This window comes from Alternaria triticimaculans (assembly GCF_023758025.1).
Source record: "Alternaria triticimaculans strain BMP 0046 chromosome Unknown scaffold_5, whole genome shotgun sequence".
NCBI classification, from domain to species: domain Eukaryota; kingdom Fungi; phylum Ascomycota; class Dothideomycetes; order Pleosporales; family Pleosporaceae; genus Alternaria; species Alternaria triticimaculans.
In genome coordinates this window covers 815,560-834,310 of record NW_026055962.1, presented here as the reverse complement: position 1 = coordinate 834,310, position 18,751 = coordinate 815,560, and the positions used below count along the sequence as shown (strand labels likewise).

The following is an 18,751-nucleotide window of genomic DNA, read 5'->3' as shown; positions in this document are numbered from 1 at the left end:
GTACACTATGTGCACTCCGTGGTTGTTGGGAAAACGTGCTCTGCTGCGTCTGCACAGGATCTATGTGCAATGCAGGTATCTGGCGGCCATAGTATTGGTTGGGAACTGAAATGTTATACGACTGTTGATAGTCCCCGTTCTGGTTGTGGAGTGACATGTTCACTATCATGGGTCAGCATCTTTCGGGGCTGCCTCAGGCACCAACATGCCACCCAATTCATCCCAACCAGCTCTCGAACATGGAAAGAGGCATCATCGTCGTACAAGCATCAGTATATAAGTAGAGACAAGAAGAGAAATAAGAGTATAGAAAAGGCAACAACAACACACACCTCTAATCTCAGATCGTCAGCCTGCTGCGATGTGGAAGCCTTACGCCTGCCTCAAGGAACGCCGTACGCAAACCGTTTCAGAGGAACAGGCGCGCAGCTGTGCATTAGTAGATTCCAGCTGCAGCACACCGCCCCAATCTGCTAAGATGACAAGCCAGATGGGTACATGTAACAGGTAATGTGTGTGAGGTCCTCCGTTTCGTGTCCATGCGCACGGACATGCGCTGCCTGCCGGTGAGATATGAGGAAAGGCTTCGATACCAAGACGCTGTCACCTCATCGCGTGCACTTGCCCTGCACTGGCTGTATTGGAGGACTTCGATTCGAGATGGGTAAAAAGGGGACTGTAGTATGTCGTCACGGTTTCTTTCCACACGCAGTGGTTATCGCAGTTGGATGCCTGTGATCGCGATGGCGAGGTTGCGCCGCATGTGGGCGGCCTCCCAGTCCTCCTCGCGCAGGGGCGCTACCAGGAAGGCGACCGGTGCCCTCTTTGCCCTCTTTCTCTTTCTGACAGCTCATTCGTGCTGGGGCTGCACCTAGCGAGCCGTTCACCGAATTGCAGATGGAGGACTCCAAGTTGCGGGTGGCTGTGTTGAGAGTCCTCCATGTGCGTGGGAGACGCATGCAGCCAATCACAGTCTCGGACCGGGTTCCTCCCCGGCGGCGCGATCGATTTAGCACGCCGCGCTGATGTGTGTATGACAGGGCGCGGGGGCTGGAAGTTTGAAAATAAGTCAGGCATTGCACTCGCGCAAAGGAGTTTTAGTGGCGCTGGCGATGGCTGTCGTGCAATCACGCCTTTGTGGAGTGGAAGGTACCTAGGGGCTTTAAGTGGGTCGCAGCTTCCAGTCTACGATGTATCTACGATGTATCTCACCAATGGTACTATATCGTATGGAGCGAACAACAAAGTATGGAAAATCGAGGCATTGAGAAATTGATGCAATTAACGCGCCGATGTCTATAGTACCATGCATGCCTATTGCACCATCAGATGCGACAATGTAGTCGATCCAATTCGAATCCGAAGCGACAGTAGGTATCGTAACGCGTCTAAACCAAATTCGCCTCGTAAACATGAAAACCTCTTCCGCTGTGCAAGAGTGGATATCGTACGAAATCAAAGTGAGCCAAAACAAAATCAGACCCTACGCCTGTACTATGGGCGTGTCGATCGAAACCCCTCCCATAATCCATCCCCGTCTATTGCTGATGTTGGTATTGATAGTTGTGTTGTGCCGTCAGATACGACATGGCAGGGTAGGTGCTGCCTTGTTGGTAAGACATAGCGTTGTTGGTATCGTAACCCATATTCGGCATCTCAGTCGTCAAGCCCTGCGGCTCTTGGGTGTAGTAGGAAGGAAAAGGTGTAGTCGTAGCGTCGACCGGAGAGTCCGTGTACAGCGATTGCTGTTGTTGAACAGTATTAACAGGATTCATGCCATACTGTTGTACCCCATTCTGCATATTCCCATTCTGGTATGGCTGACTAGGAATTTGCAGCCCGTTCGTATAGCCATTGTGTGGCTTCCGAGGGACCTGGAGGCCTGGGTAGGTCTGGTTCGTGAAATTTGTGGCATTGTTTGCCACATAGTTCGCATAACCGCTAGTCTGAGTCGGTGGCGGTGCCATTTGCGGTGGGGGGTAGGTTTGCATCGGCGTAGATCCTGCCTGAGATTTTGTTTCCTGAGGGTAAAGACTGCGAGGGTCGATACCAGGTGCATATGCGGCATTAGGATTGTAGCGCGACGGGTTATCTAGTGGCGAACGGCCTGGAGTGATGGAGAGCTTGCGGCTTTCGGGTAGCTCTACCACGGGGCTAATGATGCTGTCCGCGTTGAGCTGCTTCTGGTCCACAAGCGTAAGAATGGGCATGCTGAGCTGCTCCATGTGTTTTGCCAAGTGAACAGTCAATTTCTTCCAGCTCGTACAGATGTTGCCACAAAACCGGCATGGCTCGTCCTTGGGTTGCTTAGTCGTGTCGCGACGACATCTTTCGACAATGGCCCAAATGTCATCTGCCTTGGCGTTAGCGAGATCTCAAACAAAAAGACTTGCCCGTCTCACCCTGGTCACCATTTACTGTCGCGTCTTTGTGAGCGGCTCGGGTACGTTGCCGTGGCTCAGCTATCTTGTGCTCACGAACGAGATGCTGCACGAAGTTGTCCTTGCGGTAGCAGGTATGGTTGCAGTCTGCAATCTGACATGTCCAGTTCTCCAGCTGACGGTGTCGCTCGTTCTCGTGTCTGACCCAGTCCGCCTTGCGCTTGAATGATTTCGGTTCCCCGCAATTGGGGAAGGTGCACGTGAAAGGCTGTACGTCTTCATGCACATGTTTGGTCCAATCGGACGGCTTGTAGAACTTTTTGACCTTGAAGCACAACGTGCATTCGAACTCGGCTGGTAGGCGCTTGACAGGGGGAAGGGGTACGCCTGATGGGAAGGCGGCAGGAGCCACATTACCTTCTAGTGGGGGCTCGCCATCGTCGTCGGAAGAACCAGGTGCAGTGACCTGGAAACCGATAAAAGGAGTTTCGGCATCCTTGGCGCCAGCTTTCGGAGGGAGTTGCTTCGCCTCACCACCGAGGTCAGTACAAAACTTTGCAGAGGCACAATTCTTATGCTGTACGGCGTTGAGATGCTTGACCTTGAACTCCAATAATCTTTTGTATCTGCGCATCTGCTCCTGGGTGATACGCTCAACCATGAAATCAGCCAGGCGTGGATTAAGTTGTCTAGCATGACTTCTGAAGCCGTCGTACGTTGGGACAATGGGATCGGTGCGGACTGTGAGATCCATACTAACGGGGTCTTGGTCATCTTCATCATCGTCTCCAGCTGGACTTGGCTGTGCGGAAGGCTTCGTGGCCTCTGTGTCCGCGAGCGGTGAAGCTAACATAGGCATCGGTGGACCTCCGTGCTGCGTCATCAGCTCAGCCAGCCCAGGCGATCTCCCTCTCCCGATATCGCTCCTGCTTCGAGTACGTCTGATGGCATTTTTGGGACCTTTGTACCACGGGCCCGCTGCCGCAGACAGACCTACTGAACTAAGTTGTCCTCCGTCCTTGCTATGACTGCTTAGGTTTGTATCAACTCGAGGAGATTTTGGACGACCCCAACTACCTATACGTTTCGGCTTCTCGATGATGGGCTCCTTGGACTTGTCCGAGGCTGCATCAGACTGTTGCACTGGTATACTGCCCTTGCGCTTGAGTATATTGCTTGGTGTACGTTTGGGTAGAATGTTTTCCAAGAAGCTGGGCCGCCGTTGTCGCTCCTTGCTCTTTCTTGGCTCGGGTTCGATGACTTTGATAACACCGGGAGCTGCACGTATGCTACCAATATCAGACTCGCTGAGACGGCGTGAGCCAACGGTTGCCGCAAGTGAGGCTTGTTCAACGTCCTTTGCTCGCACCAAGAAGCGCATCATCGCAGCATTGGATGTGGGCGGCTGATATCGAGCCGATGGGTTTGGCGGGTGTGGCTGCAACGGTCCATCTACCCATGGCTTGACAGCAGTACCATCCTTTGGTATAAGTTCTTGTGTCGGAGGAAAGTACGAGTTTTCTGTATGGCTTGCGTTGATATCGATCGCAGCGGGTGGGGATTCAGGTTCTGCCGACTCGTCATCGTCGTAATCGTAGTCACCGTAATCGCTTCGTTCGTCAATGTACACCCCAGGTCCAGGTATGCCCGAATCATCTATACGGTCGAAATTGGTACGCACACCCAGCCCGAAGCTATCTGGGAGAGCCCGGCGTTGAATGTCGTTGTGACTCTTCGCTCGACGCCGACCTGTGATGGGCTTGAGTAGATCGTTCGAAGGCCCTACTTCGCCTGCCTCGCTTCCGAGCTCACTCTTAGTGAGCCACTCCTGCACTTCAAGCTTCTTCTCATTCTTCGAGCGTTGCTCAGCAATTTCCTCGATACTGGGGATCCATACGTCACCCATCCGGCGGCGCTCGTCAGGATTGATACCGTTCTGCCCCAAATGTCCTGTCGTGAGCCAGGAGCCGTCCTCGTTGCGATCGGGTCCACGGACTCCTGGTCGCGAACGCACGTTCTCCTGAGGCTCCGCTTCACCATCGGAATCATCGTTATGCGCATACGGTGATAGGTGATTACCAGAATGACGACTGCCATAGCTGTGCTTGCTGGCAGGCATGCTATTGTCGGAACGCGAAGGCGAATCTTCTCTGCTATAGTTCTCCACACGTACAATGGGACTCGTCAAGTGTCGCGTGAGAGGCCTTGGGTTTGCCATGGAAACATTTCCGGGACTATTCGTCAGAGCTGGACTGTGGGTTTGCTTGATAGGTGTTGTATGCGGTAGATGATTCGCTTGGTTTGGCGGCGTCGACATGTTCCCGTTGTACTGCATAGAGGGGAAGGCTGAGCTCTCATCGCCTAGTGCCGGACTGGAATTGTTTGTCGCACTGGGCGACATTAATTGATGGTGCAGGTTTAGCGAAGTGTTATTGAGGTGGTTGCTTGGCTGAGCGTTGTACGTGTTCAGCGTCCCTGAGGTCAAGGCTGACATGTCAACATGCTCTTGGAATGCCGGAAAATTACTGGCCGAACCGTTATCGGCAAAAGTCAGGCCAGAGAATTCATCGAGAACGTGTCCATTGAAATTTGGTGTTGCATAAGCGCTGAGATCGTGGTGACTGGGATCGCTCATGTAACCTGTTTCTGGGCTAAAATGCTCGACTGAATGCGAGGGGGAGATGTTCTGTCCGTTTCCGTAGTAGGATCCCGGAGAAAGACCGTAGTTTTGAACTTGATTGTAGGCATTCGATGGTGGATATGACATGTCCGGATGTAATGAGGAGTCGAGAGAGGATCCAACGTTGGGAGTGAAGATGGATTCCTGCCCAGGGGTGCTGGATGAGGGAAGCGATATCATGGACCCATCGTAAACCATGGATGTCGGCTCTGCAGAGTACGTGAATGTGCCTTGCGCGTCTGGCATTAGGAAGTTGCCGCCAGTAGGCGCAAGTTGATAGCCGCTAGTCTGCACATCCTGAGGGTGGCGTGGCTGACGCCGAGGGTCCTGGTAGGGCTGTGTATGCGTATCGACTGCTTGCATGATTATTTTGGCTGTAACGAACAACCTGAAAGTGGAGTCGATAGTAGATTAGGTCGCGACGATTAACAAATGGTTGCGACGGGCAGGTGGTGTGGAGGGTAACGTGACTGTAGCCAGCGCTGCTTAGGGCGGCATAGTGCTGCCTGAAGGCTACTGATGTTGAATATTGCGAAAGTCAGAAAACCAGATGAGTGGAAAGTGTCGCAGCGCGTCCGATTACCCAGATAGGTTGGTGGGATGGCGGAACGAGGGAGAGAAATATCGCAGTGCGGCTGAAAGCGAAAGAGGACAGGCTGCTGTAGCTTGAAGCTGGATGGCGATCTGCCTCGCACAGGACGGAAGTTTGGAGCCGTTGAGGCTAGAGGCAGTGCCGGCACTCTACGATGTTGACAGCTTCAGGGTGGGTCGCGAGCGAAATCGGGAGACGGCGCGCGCGAACAACAGAGAAGCGACGTAAAGTGCTTGGATGGTTGGTAGAAACAGAGTGGATTTCGATGTCGACGGTGGAGCCAGCGGCAGCAACGAGCGAAAGTCGAGGCACCGGTCAAGGCTGATTCCCCCCAAGATCTCCAGAATGGTAAGACCGGGGTAGAGCGATGCACGCCAAGCAGAGGTTCGCCGTCTCGAAACAATGTGGGCGCAGGCAGTCCAGATGTCTATGAGGTCGTGAGAAAGAGGCAGAACGACCGAAAACAAGCGCGACGGCGCGACGGTAGCTGTGAGCTTGACTGGCGTCTCGAGGCAGATTTGCAGATGCGTGACACGCTCTTGGCAGGCTTGATACAAACGGCACAGCCTCAGTTGCTATACAGAAGCGGGAGCAGGGGGCTGAACATGGGGCGAGCGGGTGGCTATGCTTCAAGATGATATCCTCATGGCGAATTCAACCTGCTATGCGTGATGCTTGTAGTAACTCCTGTCATCAAAATCTACTGAGGCGGTCACTCCAAACCGCGCTCGAGGTGCGAAACATGCAGCGGCCTTTGTTGTGCGCCCGCGTAGGCTGGCGCTTAGCTGTTTAGCAGCCGAACGCTGATGCTATATAAAGGCAGGCCAAGCCTAGAACTGCTCTTCTGGAGAGCATACCAGCGACGTAGCAAGCCTGCTAGTAATCAGACGCGTGCGATGGACAGCACGGATGAGGTTGCGCTGCTGTTCGCGTCGCTGATTTGCGAATGTCGCGATGTGACGGCATATAGTAGCATGGACTGCCTTGCATGATCAGCGATTCAGCCACGCCTAGAGATGAAGCTTTCCTAGCCACGTCGCAAGCGGATAAGGTAGTGGCTGGCCCCAATTTTGGATTATGAGCGAAGCCGGATGGTCTCCCGGGCTGTTGTGGGGCTCACGGGAATATGGCGAAGGAGCACATCGACCTGCTGTCTTCAGCGTACACTACCTTGATCTAGGCTAGGTCTCGAGAACCATGCTGTCATGTTGCTGCGGGCGAGTAGTATGGCGGAAATGGCAGGATCGCTTCGCCTGGAAACGATACAAGTATAGTGCGCCGCACTCATAGGTTGTGATATATAGCTGCGAGTGCCGCATACTGTGGTAGACGCCGAAGCCACGAGTGACAGCAATGGTCTGATTTCAGTGGCCATGAAACGCGCCGCTGGGTCTAGCGGGCTATGCATATAGTCCTCATCGCGAGATTGTTAAGGTAGCAGTCGAGTTGGCATGCCGGCGCCAGGTGAGACGCAGCCGCAGGCGGAAGATCCGAGCCAGGCTATGGATGTCGCAACAGCTTTTCGAGTACTACTACCGGAACATGTAAGGTACCCGGAATGAGGGTCTTGTGCAGATGTTGTGTCGATCCAGGGCTGGCGATCGCAAAAGCTGACGTCACTGCAGGCCTCTCCCACGGACTTTTGATGCCATCGTGAAATAGAGCGTACCTGGTATTGAAGTGCTTGTGCAGGTTGGATGTACCGAACATGTACTGCAGATGTCTGCTTACCCTACCTTGGAATGGTGAGGCCAGGACCGGTAAAACAACCTCAAGCCGACGGAATAATTTCTTGCGAGCCTTGGAATCTTTGTCGAGGAAAGTCCGCGAGCTCTGGGCGCATCGGGGCATGGGATGTAGAGTGTGTCTGATTGATGAGGCTCGGAGATGGGGCTAACCATTTCCATGGTCGCGATCCAGGCGTGCGGGCAATCGCAACCGGTGTGTCTAACGGCAGTCACCCTTCGGTGGAGCGGAGGCTAACAACAGCAGCATCCACTCTTTCTGCAGCACCGCTGGACGCGAAAATGGAACGAGATGTGCCTCAGAGCGCTTCTTCTTCCTCTTCCTTTTTCACTCCAGTCCTACAGTCTGCCAGTTGTCGCTTCCTCTCTTCCCCGCATCTGCGTCAGCGAATTTCAGCGCGTCACTGGCCACATTCGCATGTGATAGCATCACCAGACGGAGCCCGCACCCTACACGCAGCACGAACAGCACCACAGAGCATTGGAGCGTTGCACAACACCTAATAGTACTGTGCTAGCGGCAAGCGCCTGAAGTGTACGGGCTTCTGCAAAACAATAAAGACGCGAAAAGCACAAAGCCTACGAAACGTCCTAGGCTTGTCTATTACGGCGTCTTGCTTAGGAGCAATCGACCCTACGATCGCAGTACAAGATACTGGACGCTCCTTGTATTCTCGAGTGGGTATAATCAGCGCGATCAACCTTTCACACCATACCCAACTTATCTTTTCACACCGCTGCCATGCCTGGGCTCAACGAAACCATCTTACGGCCCGATTCCAGGGAACTGCTCCCACCACTGCTGGCCTGTCTGTCGACAGCAAATGCTTCCAAAGACGTACCTCCGGGTCTTCTACCCCTTCTATCGCCTATCCTCCGCCAACGCGTACAGCTTCTGTCTTCCAACGAGTGGTTGTCGCTGTTGTGCTGGGACCGAGACATCGCGTCACGACTACCGCAAATCATCGAGAAGATAAATGTCGAACCTCACCCAGCTTCCGGCGAGATTGAAGTGGAGGAACCAGATCAGATACTGTACCGACGATCAGACCCCGAGACCCTACACGCCAAGTTGATACTGGGTGAATATGGAATCATCCCAACATACCTCTGGTGCACTGGTGGAGAAGGCGGAAGCCGCTGGCTACTGGCTGAGCTGAGAGGAACAGAAGACGTTGACGATGGCACCGAGTGGTTCGAGAACGTTCCCACTGCTGACGAGGCTGGCTTCAGGCGCAAGTCTGTGTCGGTCAAGAGCAACGGCGTCGCACCCTACCAAGCCGTGGTCCAACCCGCACCCGCTGCGGAGGAAGCAGAAGAAGAGGACGACGGGTCTTATTGGGCTGCATACGACCAGACGCCCGGGCGAACACCACAGCCTAGGCGATCCCCCGCGCCAGGAACCAGCGGCCGGACGCAGATCGGACCATCGCAGTCAGAGCTCGAGTACTTCGAGCGCTACGCGTCGGAAGTGCAGCCAGCACTCGATGCGCACGACCCAGACGAAGAGGAGCCTGCAGCTGGCGAGTCGACACTCAATGGCAATGCTCTCAGCTACACACGCGAACCGCAGACCGAGCCCCTCGACACAACGAACCTGGGCCCGAACGGCTACGACTCGTCGATGCCACCGGCACACACAAGCGGTCTCCTGAATGGCAGCGGTGTTCATGGCAACGACAGCGCGGTACATCTCGAGTCCATTGAGCAGGACCAAGGCGCTACCGCAAACGCTCTGAACCACCCCCGGCCCTCTTCTTCGGCATCGACCAACTCGGTCGAGAGGCTAGAGCGAAAGGCAGAGAACTACAGCCAGGCCGAGCTTGCGATCAAGCAACATATCAGCACGGATATCAAGAGCCTGTTCCGGTTGGCGAGAGCATCGGGCATAGACAGGGAGGAGTTTGAGAGAATTATCCAGAGGGAGCTTGAGGTATTGCCCATGCTTGAGCAGGAGATGTCATAACTTGGGCCATGTAGGAGGGCCAGATTGGATAGTAGGAAACGACCAAGAGGTTGGTTTCATGGGCATTTGTTGGCGTTTAACATAGCTTAGCCATTGCATAGTATTCCTAGATAGCGAAAATGACGTTCGCAGCAAAGAAAGGCTTTGTCCATGCCCCGCCAAACCATTGTGACGCTTTTGCCGTTCCTTCAAAGCAAGATGGTCCACGTAAAGTTGCCGACACCTCAACGCCAGTCTCCTTTCCTTCCTGAGCCCCAACCACCCTTATATGATCCTCTACCGCCTTCTCTGCGCATCGCCACTCGCAAACTTAGCACCACTTGCTTTGAGTTGCTGCAAGATGTCCACCGCATTCGAGCTGTTCAGGTTCATCGTCTGGTCCATGCCCGCACTTCCGCGACCGATCTCCTCTACCACGTTGTTGGGGTCCGCAGCGCCGATCACGGGCACTTCAGAAGCGAGCCATTGCTGGAAGGGTTTCGCGACAAAGTAGCCATCCGAGGTAAACCACCGGGTCAGGGGCGCGCGGATGTGGATCGTTTGTTTGGGATTCGAGGCGTAGGGGGCGGGTGTGAAGACGACGTCGCATTCGTAGATTGGAATGTGCTTCTTTGTGGAAGACGATATCCTCACCTTGATGTTGTCAGTATTCTTTAACACATAGGTACGGAAATGGGGCATGTGAACATACCCTGCCTGTCTTGCCCTCTCCCTCATACACTACACCCTTCTCCACGAACCATAGCCAATAGCTGAATGCAGTGTTCAGAAGAAAGTATGCGACGACAGCAGGCAGTGTGTAGGGCTTGCTGGCTTCCCAGCCGAACTTCCAGTCGTAGTAGAAGAGTGCGCCGGCGATGGTAACGGCCGTGTAGCCGAGGACTAACCGCACATCGGTCTGTGTGTGGATCTGCTTGAACTTGAGGCTATTGAGGTAGTTGGGGAGGGCATCGTCGGTCGTGTTCTTGAGGTCTGATCGCGAGTATTAGATATGGTCTGTAGGCGAATGCATAGATGGTTGCGATGGCGGGAATGAAAGCATACCGGCGAGGGAGTGGACTGCGATTTTCTGTGTTGCCGACATCGTGAAGTTGTGATTGTATAGTTCCTGTAATCACAACGGGAGCAGAGGTAGTCGTGAAGCCTGGAGCTCGTTGCGCAGTTGGTGATGTAGCTTTGGACACCTTTCCATAAGCGCAAAGCGCGGACCCTGGTCTCACAACATCCCGCCGGAGCCTCAGCGGCGAGCTATCATCGTCGAGCAACAACCACCACCACCGACCTTCACCCTCCCACACCCCCTCCGCATCCCGCGCATCTCTCTCTACTACCGGCACCATGGGACAGCCTGTAGTTCAGACGATCCATCGGGATCCTGCCCTGTTGTACGTTCTGGTGTTGGCTGGTACATGACGAAGATGGCTGATAATTCTACAGTTGGTGGATTCTGCTCCCCATTACGGTGGTCATGGTACAGTGCACTCAATTCTTTCGGATATACAAGATGCTAACATACATCCAGGTCTTGACAGGCATCCTCCGCCACTACGCAATGACACTCCTCCAGTCCACCCCGAAGAAACACGACCTCGCCAAGGTCCGGCAACAGCGCTCCCTCGTGCGCGGCGTCAACCTGCGCACGAATGCCCAGGTCCTCTCGCCCGGATCCTTCGCGACCCGCAAAGCGTACATGGTGCAGGCCTACCAGGAAGGAAAGTTTTTGGCTGAGCCGGAGCTGAGGGGGAAACCCAGGCCGAATCCTATGAGTGATCCTGCGGCGATGGAGGGCATGATGGGCATGATGAAGGGGCAGATGACGATGATGATCCCACAGACTCTGATCATGGGATGGATCAATGCCTTCTTCTCTGGCTTTGTTATCAGTAAGTCTGCCTTTCTATAAATACTCCTGCACCCTAGGGGAAAGCGGCTCGCGATCATGAGTATTCTTGCATCCCGAAATCCTTCAAACGACAGGACCGAGTCTCACATGGAGCCAAGCGAGCCTGAATATTCCCGTGTTCGTTGGTCGGATGGTGATGCCGGAGTACATGTTGCGTGGCCTTTCGCTTTGCCTGGCTCTGAAGCAGTTCCTACATGCGCTACCTTCTAGGGCGAAGCGAGTGGCTTGTCTCTTATATGCGTCGGCATGATGTTTGCGACTAGTTGGCGCGTTTAGTCGGCATATTCTGACATTCGGCTGCTCCCGAGCTGTAAAAGCAAATCTGATCTGTTGCTAACCGATATGCACAGTGAAACTACCCTTCCCGTTGACCCCACAATTCAAGTCTATGCTGCAATCTGGAGTTGGCACGCGCGACCTGGACGTCAGATGGGTGTCTAGTTTGTCATGGTATTTCCTGACTTTGTTCGGGCTCCAGCCCGTCTATAACTTCATTCTGGGGAACAACAATGGTATGTTGGGAAGAGCATTTGCCTACTCAGGTCAAGTCAGTCAAGCTAACAGTGTTATTTAAAGCTGCCAACCAAGTCTCTCAGCAGATGGCCATGGCCAACCCAGGCGCGGGCGGCATGATGGGTCCTGAACAGGATCCGGATAAGCTGTTTCTCAACGAAGCCGAGAATCTGGAGGTGCTAGAGCATCGATGGATATTGGAGGGTATTGAAGACCGCCTTGTTGCCAAACTTGGAGCATGATGCCGACGCAGAGCATCAGTTGCTGGCCATAGCACCGCCATGGCGTTCATAGATATCTAGAAAGGGCCCACAAAGCTAGTATCCCGCGTTGACTTTGCGCAAAGACCCCCGATACAGACGACCGGCACGAGATAGCTAATTTCTATGACCATCATCTTATCCCATTCGTACGGCCTTTGCGGTCAGCCATGGCCATGAGGCGTGCAAGCCATGTGCGGGGATACCGTGCCAAGAGCGGTGCATCTCCTGCGTCTCGCTATTTCCAGACTCTCGAACATCTCTCAATCCCTGCGCAGAGCCGCCGGATAATGTTTTGACACTTTGACAGCAAATGTGCTGTGAAGATAGTCACGTCGTCTTACCCCCGCGCCGACGCAGGGGCAGCGCAAAGTCATCCGAGTGGGCTGTTCTCGACTTGCGACGGCGCACAAGCGTCGAGTCCTTCTAATCCACCTACAGTTCCCCGCCACCACTCGCCAGTCTCCATCACCAGAGACACGGGACGCACCGCCCCCAAATGCGCCCGGAAAGCCCAAGACACTGGGAGCTCTTGCCGACTAAACCCCTTTGCGGATCGAGCTTGATGCCTGAGCCGTGAGGCGACAACACGAATGGACTGGAGGGTGCATACAGCCGTCGAAACAGCCCAGGCGCATCCGCTCGCTATCTCTACTGCCACTCATGGCATGATAGCATCATCATTAGTGCCATGATGCTGCCTTCCAGCAACGTACGACAACTGCTTCGACAGGGAAACCATGCTTCGCCCTATCTTGATGCCTAAATCGAGTGTCCTGAGCCAAATGCGCCCCAGCTGGTGAGCCACTATGCAGCGACTTCCAATGAGAGTCTGTGATACTGCACCCTCCGACCGACGACGGCTTTCTGCTCTTGATCGGGACCTGGGCCTCTCATCAGCGTTCCGGTTGCGCGGCAGCTGTCGGAACAATCACGTCCCTGGCGCAGGTGCGGTAGCACAACAGCAACCTACTACTGGTTTTTCTGTCCGGCCTCCTAACAGAAACCACGATATCCAGAGGTATGTGATTCGTTCCTTGAGTCTTTGCATTTCGTCGTTCATCTCCTTATTTGTTTTGGCCCCCAACGCTCAAACTGGTGGGTCCGCGATTAGCATCCTCACAGCTCACGTCCACATGGTCTCGCTTCGTCCTTCCCACAGCTTAGCGAACGTGCAGCCCGCGGAAGCAGTTCTGGCACAAAAGTTGGCTTGGACGCATCGCGATGAGGTAGCGATCCGCCCACTACTAGCAAGATTGCTTTTGATTAGGGGCTTAATCCTGGGGCTTGAACCTACCCGTCGGTGGTAGGTGCTAGAGTTCACGTACAGCGCAGTGGTGGCTGGACAACTGTGCACTGCGGCCCACCGGTCAAGCTGAGAACAGGGGAGTACATATTGCCAAGGCACAAGGGCTCTCATTGGGTGGCTGACAATGCGGCTCTGCGGCTCAAACACCATAAAACACTGTAGAGCATGGCATCGAGGGACAGAAAGACGGTACGAAAGATTACGGCAGTGCAACTTGACACTAGCTTTTCTGCTTTGCTGCCTTGGTCTGTCACACCCCCCACTTGACGCTCCGCCTCTTTTGCCTCCTTTCCCAGTCCCTGTACTTGGGTTACTTCTGGCCGGCAGAACTACGACATCGAAATACCTTGACCACTCGTCTACTTGAAGGACTGTTTTCGCCTGCTCAGCAAGATTCTACAAACAGAAGATCTTGTATCTGTCGAACTTCTACGGCACTCGCATTCCCCCATATTCTTTAGCTGCTAAGTGCCGTGCGATACTTAGTCGCTATCGCTACCCCTGCCCGGTTCTGTGCAACGACTGAGCATCAGCCATGGACGCTCATCAGTTCCGAGACCTGCCACAAATTGAGACGATGGACGAGCCGCGCTATCCCGTCTGGGCGACAGAATACACCAACTACATGCAACCATGCAAAGAGCATGCAGTGCGTTTTCATATAGAAGAAGAGAGCTACCTGGATGATTTCGACAATGGTATTGTCAGCATGCAGCCAATGCAACGCTTCCTGTACGAGCAAAGCCCCCTTACGCCAGGCATGCTTTACGCAAAGATCCCGTTCCCAGACGGTCGATACGAGAAGCAATATGAGCAACACTGGCCTCCGGCAGACTGCTTTCGCAACGCATCACCGGATCGTACTTCTTCTGGAAACACTAGTCAAAACACCCAGGACGAGCTTCGGTCACCATACATGTGCCATAGCATCCCATATGGAAGCCCGATGGACTACTCTCATCTTCCGGTTTCATACCCGGCAGCTGAGTATCTTCAAGGCGGAGCGTTCGCCTGCGAATCTCACGCCGAAGAGCGTAACATCAGCCTTCGCGAGCTAGAGTACGAGCCTCCGGTACCGGAAGCAGTGGCTGAAGATGTGGAGGATGTTGTCATGAAACAAGAAGCTACCCCTGATCATCATCACAGTGAAGTCAAAGAAGAAGCTACTCCGGATTATACAAGGTACGCAGACTCTGGTATCGGACACTCGGTACGAGACGCCCAGTCTGTAGAGCCTGTTGACTTCCCTGAGGAACCCGCTTCGGACTCCGACTACAGTCCGACAAGGTCTAAGCGAAGAAGGTCTACAACGTCAAGCGGTAGCTCCGGTCGCACATCGAAGCGCCGTAAGCCGATTCGTAGAGACTCTCACGCTCCAAGTCCCACGGACTCTGTCAGATCGGAGAAGAAACCTCGTCGGTCCTCCAAGACACAAAAGACCATCACAGATTCAAGCATTCAGGCTGAAGACCGTCGAGCTTTCCCATGTCCGCTCGCCGGCTATGGCTGCACGTCCAACTTCTCTTCCAAGAACGAGTGGAAAAGGCACGTCAGCACCCAGCACATCAAGCTCGGCTACTGGCGCTGCGATCTGTGTACCCCATCGATCGATTCCAACGACCCACAGACATTATACCATAACGACTTCAATCGCAAAGATCTATTCACTCAGCATCTCCGCCGCATGCACGCTGCTCCGAAAGACAAGTCCTGCCGCACCCAGAAAGATTACCCAGTCTGCGAAGAGAACCTCTCGGAACACCAAGTGCGCTGCAACCTACAGCTACGAAATGCGCCACAACATTCGAGCTGTTTGTTCTGTGAGCGATCCTTCAATGGCATTACATCCTGGGAGGAGCGCATGGAGCATGTTGGACGTCACTTCGAGAAGGATTACAAGAGTCGCGTGGATATGCTCGACCCTGCTACGTGGCACAGGGATCAGAGGCTTGAGCGCTATCTTCTTGATGAAGGGCTCATTGCGAGAGAAGGTGCAGGATGGAAGATTGGTGATGGCAAGCCGCGCAGGAGTGCTGAAACGGACAGCGAAGTGGACTCAGAAGAAGACTGAACCACTGTGAACTGTCAAAAGGGACTCGGATTACATACATGGCAAGGATTAGGTTTCGGATACTAAGGTCACAGCATTCTACGACTGTCGTTATAGTTGATACCCGTTTGGGCGTTTGGGGATACGTCAAGCACATAGCATCGTTTTACGGCCGTTCACGATTTCCGTAGTAGAATATCAAAAGCGCGTCATCTTTGAACAGTCTACTTTCAGTATCTGTCTTGCCAGCTCACTGCCTCCTTGTCGCGATACCCATGTTGACTTTTCTCTACTCACTTCCCCTTGACATGTCCGACAACCTACCAAACAGCGCCCAGCCACAACCTCTCCCTTTCGCATACTCACAGCCCCAACACACCGGCGACATTCAGGCGGCAACCCATACCAACGGTCCTGCACCCCTTTTGCCCCAAGACAAGACAAACCCGACGACACAGCCATAGGCACAGAAGCATTCCCAACGCCTACCGATCCGGGAATGAAGAGTAATCCAGGGACTTCAGGGACTCGCTTCACCGGACACGCGCTTGTCCTGCAGTACGATCCTAGTTTCCTCACGTGGGGGTGGATGACTGGTGGGTAGGAGCAGAGAGCGGGAAATTGGGAAAGTGTACAGGGGGAGCGATCGGTAAGTTGGGGCTATGACAGTATTCGGGATTGTACAACGGCGATTTCGCGTGATAGCGGGGGCGGAATTATTTGGTTTCGGTCTTGATCTATGTAGACGGTGTTACTTGGATGTGAGTATGATTTCGTCCGCTGTACTATCTGCGTTCGTGATGGTGATGTTCATTGACGCGACGCGACGAACACTTCCCCACCCCGTCACAACCTACGAGTCGAAAACAAGGCAAAAGTAGGCAAAACGATCAACGTGTCATGTCAATCTACCTCTGCCTGTTTCCCTCCGTTCTGCCTGCCTGGGGCACAAAGTGAGGCTGAGACATGCACGCTCGTTCCTTCCTAGACGGCGTGCAGATACGAGGAGGTCCTCCAGTGCTGCGCCCCGCTTCCTCTTTCTCGAAGCATGCTCGCTTACCACCAACCGGCTATCGGGGCTCATCTGACGTTCTGTGATGATGTGTTCATGGATAGAGGACGCGAGATGCAGGTGTGCGTTGTAGATCGCGGATTGATGATCCGCTGGGTTGCGCGATGCTATCTGTCCAGGTGGTGTCCGGTGAGAGCGTGACTGTCTGCCTCGTGCAGCGGCATTTGGGCGCGCTTTCTTTGCGAGCAAGAGTCGCAGCTTCAAACATGCGCCACGCCAATGTGTTGTCTTAGCGATGCGTGTTTCTGATTACTTTCCCTTGGAGACCCGAGATAGTCTCGAGTATCGCGCACGTGCGAATCCTACATGCACGATCGCTGGGTGGGATGATCCAGACGTGCGAACGCCAAATCAAACCATGGGCTCGGGTTGCGCAACCTTTGATCCTTCTACTCTCGAAAGCTATCTCGCAAAAAACCTGTGCTACTCGCCATGAAAAAAAAGGTTGCCTGCATGTTCCGCATTAGCGCCTGTTTCATCGTTCAGAATCGATTGTTTCCCACGGTCGGTCAAGCAACGCGACTGGGTGTCTCGTGAAGAAATTCGGGGTAGCGCGGCGTATGTGACTAGCAGGAAGGGTTGTGTGAATGATAGGAATCACCTATATCATGAGGGAGGCTGGCTATCAACATGACTATTGTGAAGTAAGCTCGAGCATCCATTAGGTATTCAGAGTACTCTAGCAAGTCTAAAGTACAGTCCGGGCCATCCGGAGGATACACGGGCGACATAAGGGTACCCATTACTTCTCTCTGATAGGCAACGGCCCCATGACATACTCCATCCTCGCAGCGGGCTCCTCATCAAATGTCTTTTGCAACTCTGGGTCCACATTCTGAGCTTGAGCCTCCTCCTCTGCGTCCTCTGCAGCCTCTGGCTCAGAATCGTGGACATGGAACACCTCACACATCGCCTTCCTCATTCCCTCTAGCCGGTCCATGACGTCATCTTCGGAAAGATTTTTGGGAAAGGGTACGATCCTATCTTCGCTTGCGGAAGTCAAGCAGTCCATCAAGAACTGTTTCGGCAGGTCGTGCATCCATTCTTTGACATCCGCCTTCTTTCCGATCTTCACTATGATATCGACAGCGAGGTGACGTAGTGAAGAGGCTGGGGTGGAAGCTTTGTATATATTGAAGATACACTTGTACGGGAGATCGTCGGGGTCGTCGTAGATGCGCAGGAAGAATTCGTCTAGAACCGCATTTCGGAGCAAAATGATTCCTAATTCGTTGGCGAACATGAAGACATGAATGAGTCTACCGAAAGAGATTCTCTGATCAGTGGTATCGTCCGGATCGAGTTGATTGAGGTAACCGGTCTTGAGGAATCCCAGGTAGATGCGAAAATTGCGCGGTGATACATCGGGGAGGCTGAAGTACTCGGATGAGTCATCCAGTCAACATTATGTCAGTAAGAGTTCGCTTGGTGAGGCTTGTGTGATGTTGTGCTGGATGTCTTCAAAGTGAAGTGATAAGAGAACAGATGATGTAGACTCACTGATCGAAGAAGTAGTCAGACGTGTTGCGTAGTTGTCTCAACGGCGCGTCGAACATTTCGCTATCGCTGCCATAGCCTACTTCCAGCGATATCTGCTCGGGACCAAGCCATTTGCTAAGATCTCCGGGGAGACCGCTGCAAGGTACGAAAGCCTCCGACATCCTGGTTCCGAGTGTTGACGATGTCTTGAGTCGCGGTGTGCTCCGATGTTGGAGCTACGGGAGAGAAGACGCAGAGTCGCAATGGCCGTTATGGATGTTCAAAAATCGTCAAAGCGCGGTTACCTGGAAGCAAACGGTGAAGTGAAGGTGAACACGCGCACTTTCGAGGAGCAGACATGGAAACGCGCACCGACAGTTTTGTGTAAAGAGGATATTGGCGGCTAGACCGAGAATTTATATGGATCTACCTCATACAAGAACGCTGAACAGGTCTGCAGACTACGTTGAAACAAGAACTTGCAAAGTAGATGAACTAACGTTAACGTAGGCTCTAGGAAGTTTCTTCTTTCCCCTCGGTTAACGTGGATTTAGACAAGAAGACCAGACGACGATATCTCATAATTGACGAAACGAGGGTGAGAATTAGGCGTTTGTGACCCTGAGGACTGACATCGAGCAGCACTTCCTAACGTACGTTCATGTGAGACATGATGTGACGATCCTACGACACTTTAGTTACCGCACAACACACCTGCCTACATTGAACACCATGGATATCATCTAGCTAGCTATCCTACTTCATGTCAACTCGTATCTGCGAAAGCCCCCATATAGACGC

At 53.5% G+C, this 18,751-nt stretch overlaps 6 protein-coding genes across 6 annotated transcripts; 3 read left to right on the top strand and 3 right to left on the bottom strand.

Moving 5' to 3' along the window:
- Positions 1-1,538: 1,538 nt before the first annotated feature.
- On the bottom strand, positions 1,539-5,424 carry J4E78_004599 (uncharacterized protein; the record flags this gene model as incomplete). Its single annotated transcript, XM_049365227.1, has 2 exons — positions 1,539-2,353; positions 2,403-5,424. The coding sequence occupies 2 exons, from the start codon at positions 5,422-5,424 to the stop codon at positions 1,539-1,541; spliced, it is 3,837 nt and encodes a 1,278-aa protein (XP_049223028.1).
- Positions 5,425-8,140: 2,716 nt separating this feature from the next.
- Positions 8,141-9,364, top strand: J4E78_004598 (uncharacterized protein; the record flags this gene model as incomplete). The annotated part of the gene is made up of 1 exon (XM_049365226.1): positions 8,141-9,364. One exon carries the CDS (start codon positions 8,141-8,143, stop codon positions 9,362-9,364), a length of 1,224 nt encoding a protein of 407 aa, XP_049223027.1.
- Positions 9,365-9,640: 276 nt separating this feature from the next.
- Positions 9,641-10,448, bottom strand: J4E78_004597 (uncharacterized protein; the record flags this gene model as incomplete). The annotated part of the gene is made up of 3 exons (XM_049365225.1): positions 9,641-9,997; positions 10,056-10,336; positions 10,409-10,448. The coding sequence occupies 3 exons, from the start codon at positions 10,446-10,448 to the stop codon at positions 9,641-9,643; spliced, it is 678 nt and encodes a 225-aa protein (XP_049223026.1).
- A 254-nt stretch (positions 10,449-10,702) lies between these two features.
- On the top strand, positions 10,703-12,022 carry J4E78_004596 (uncharacterized protein; the record flags this gene model as incomplete). The annotated part of the gene is made up of 5 exons (XM_049365224.1): positions 10,703-10,749; positions 10,802-10,835; positions 10,887-11,247; positions 11,618-11,779; positions 11,844-12,022. 5 exons carry the CDS (start codon positions 10,703-10,705, stop codon positions 12,020-12,022), a joined length of 783 nt encoding a protein of 260 aa, XP_049223025.1.
- A 1,862-nt stretch (positions 12,023-13,884) lies between these two features.
- Positions 13,885-15,420, top strand: J4E78_004595 (uncharacterized protein; the record flags this gene model as incomplete). The annotated part of the gene is made up of 1 exon (XM_049365223.1): positions 13,885-15,420. One exon carries the CDS (start codon positions 13,885-13,887, stop codon positions 15,418-15,420), a length of 1,536 nt encoding a protein of 511 aa, XP_049223024.1.
- Positions 15,421-17,213: 1,793 nt separating this feature from the next.
- On the bottom strand, positions 17,214-18,613 carry J4E78_004594 (uncharacterized protein; the record flags this gene model as incomplete). The annotated part of the gene is made up of 3 exons (XM_049365222.1): positions 17,214-17,844; positions 17,972-18,186; positions 18,608-18,613. 3 exons carry the CDS (start codon positions 18,611-18,613, stop codon positions 17,214-17,216), a joined length of 852 nt encoding a protein of 283 aa, XP_049223023.1.
- Between the last annotated feature and the right edge of the window lie 138 nt (positions 18,614-18,751).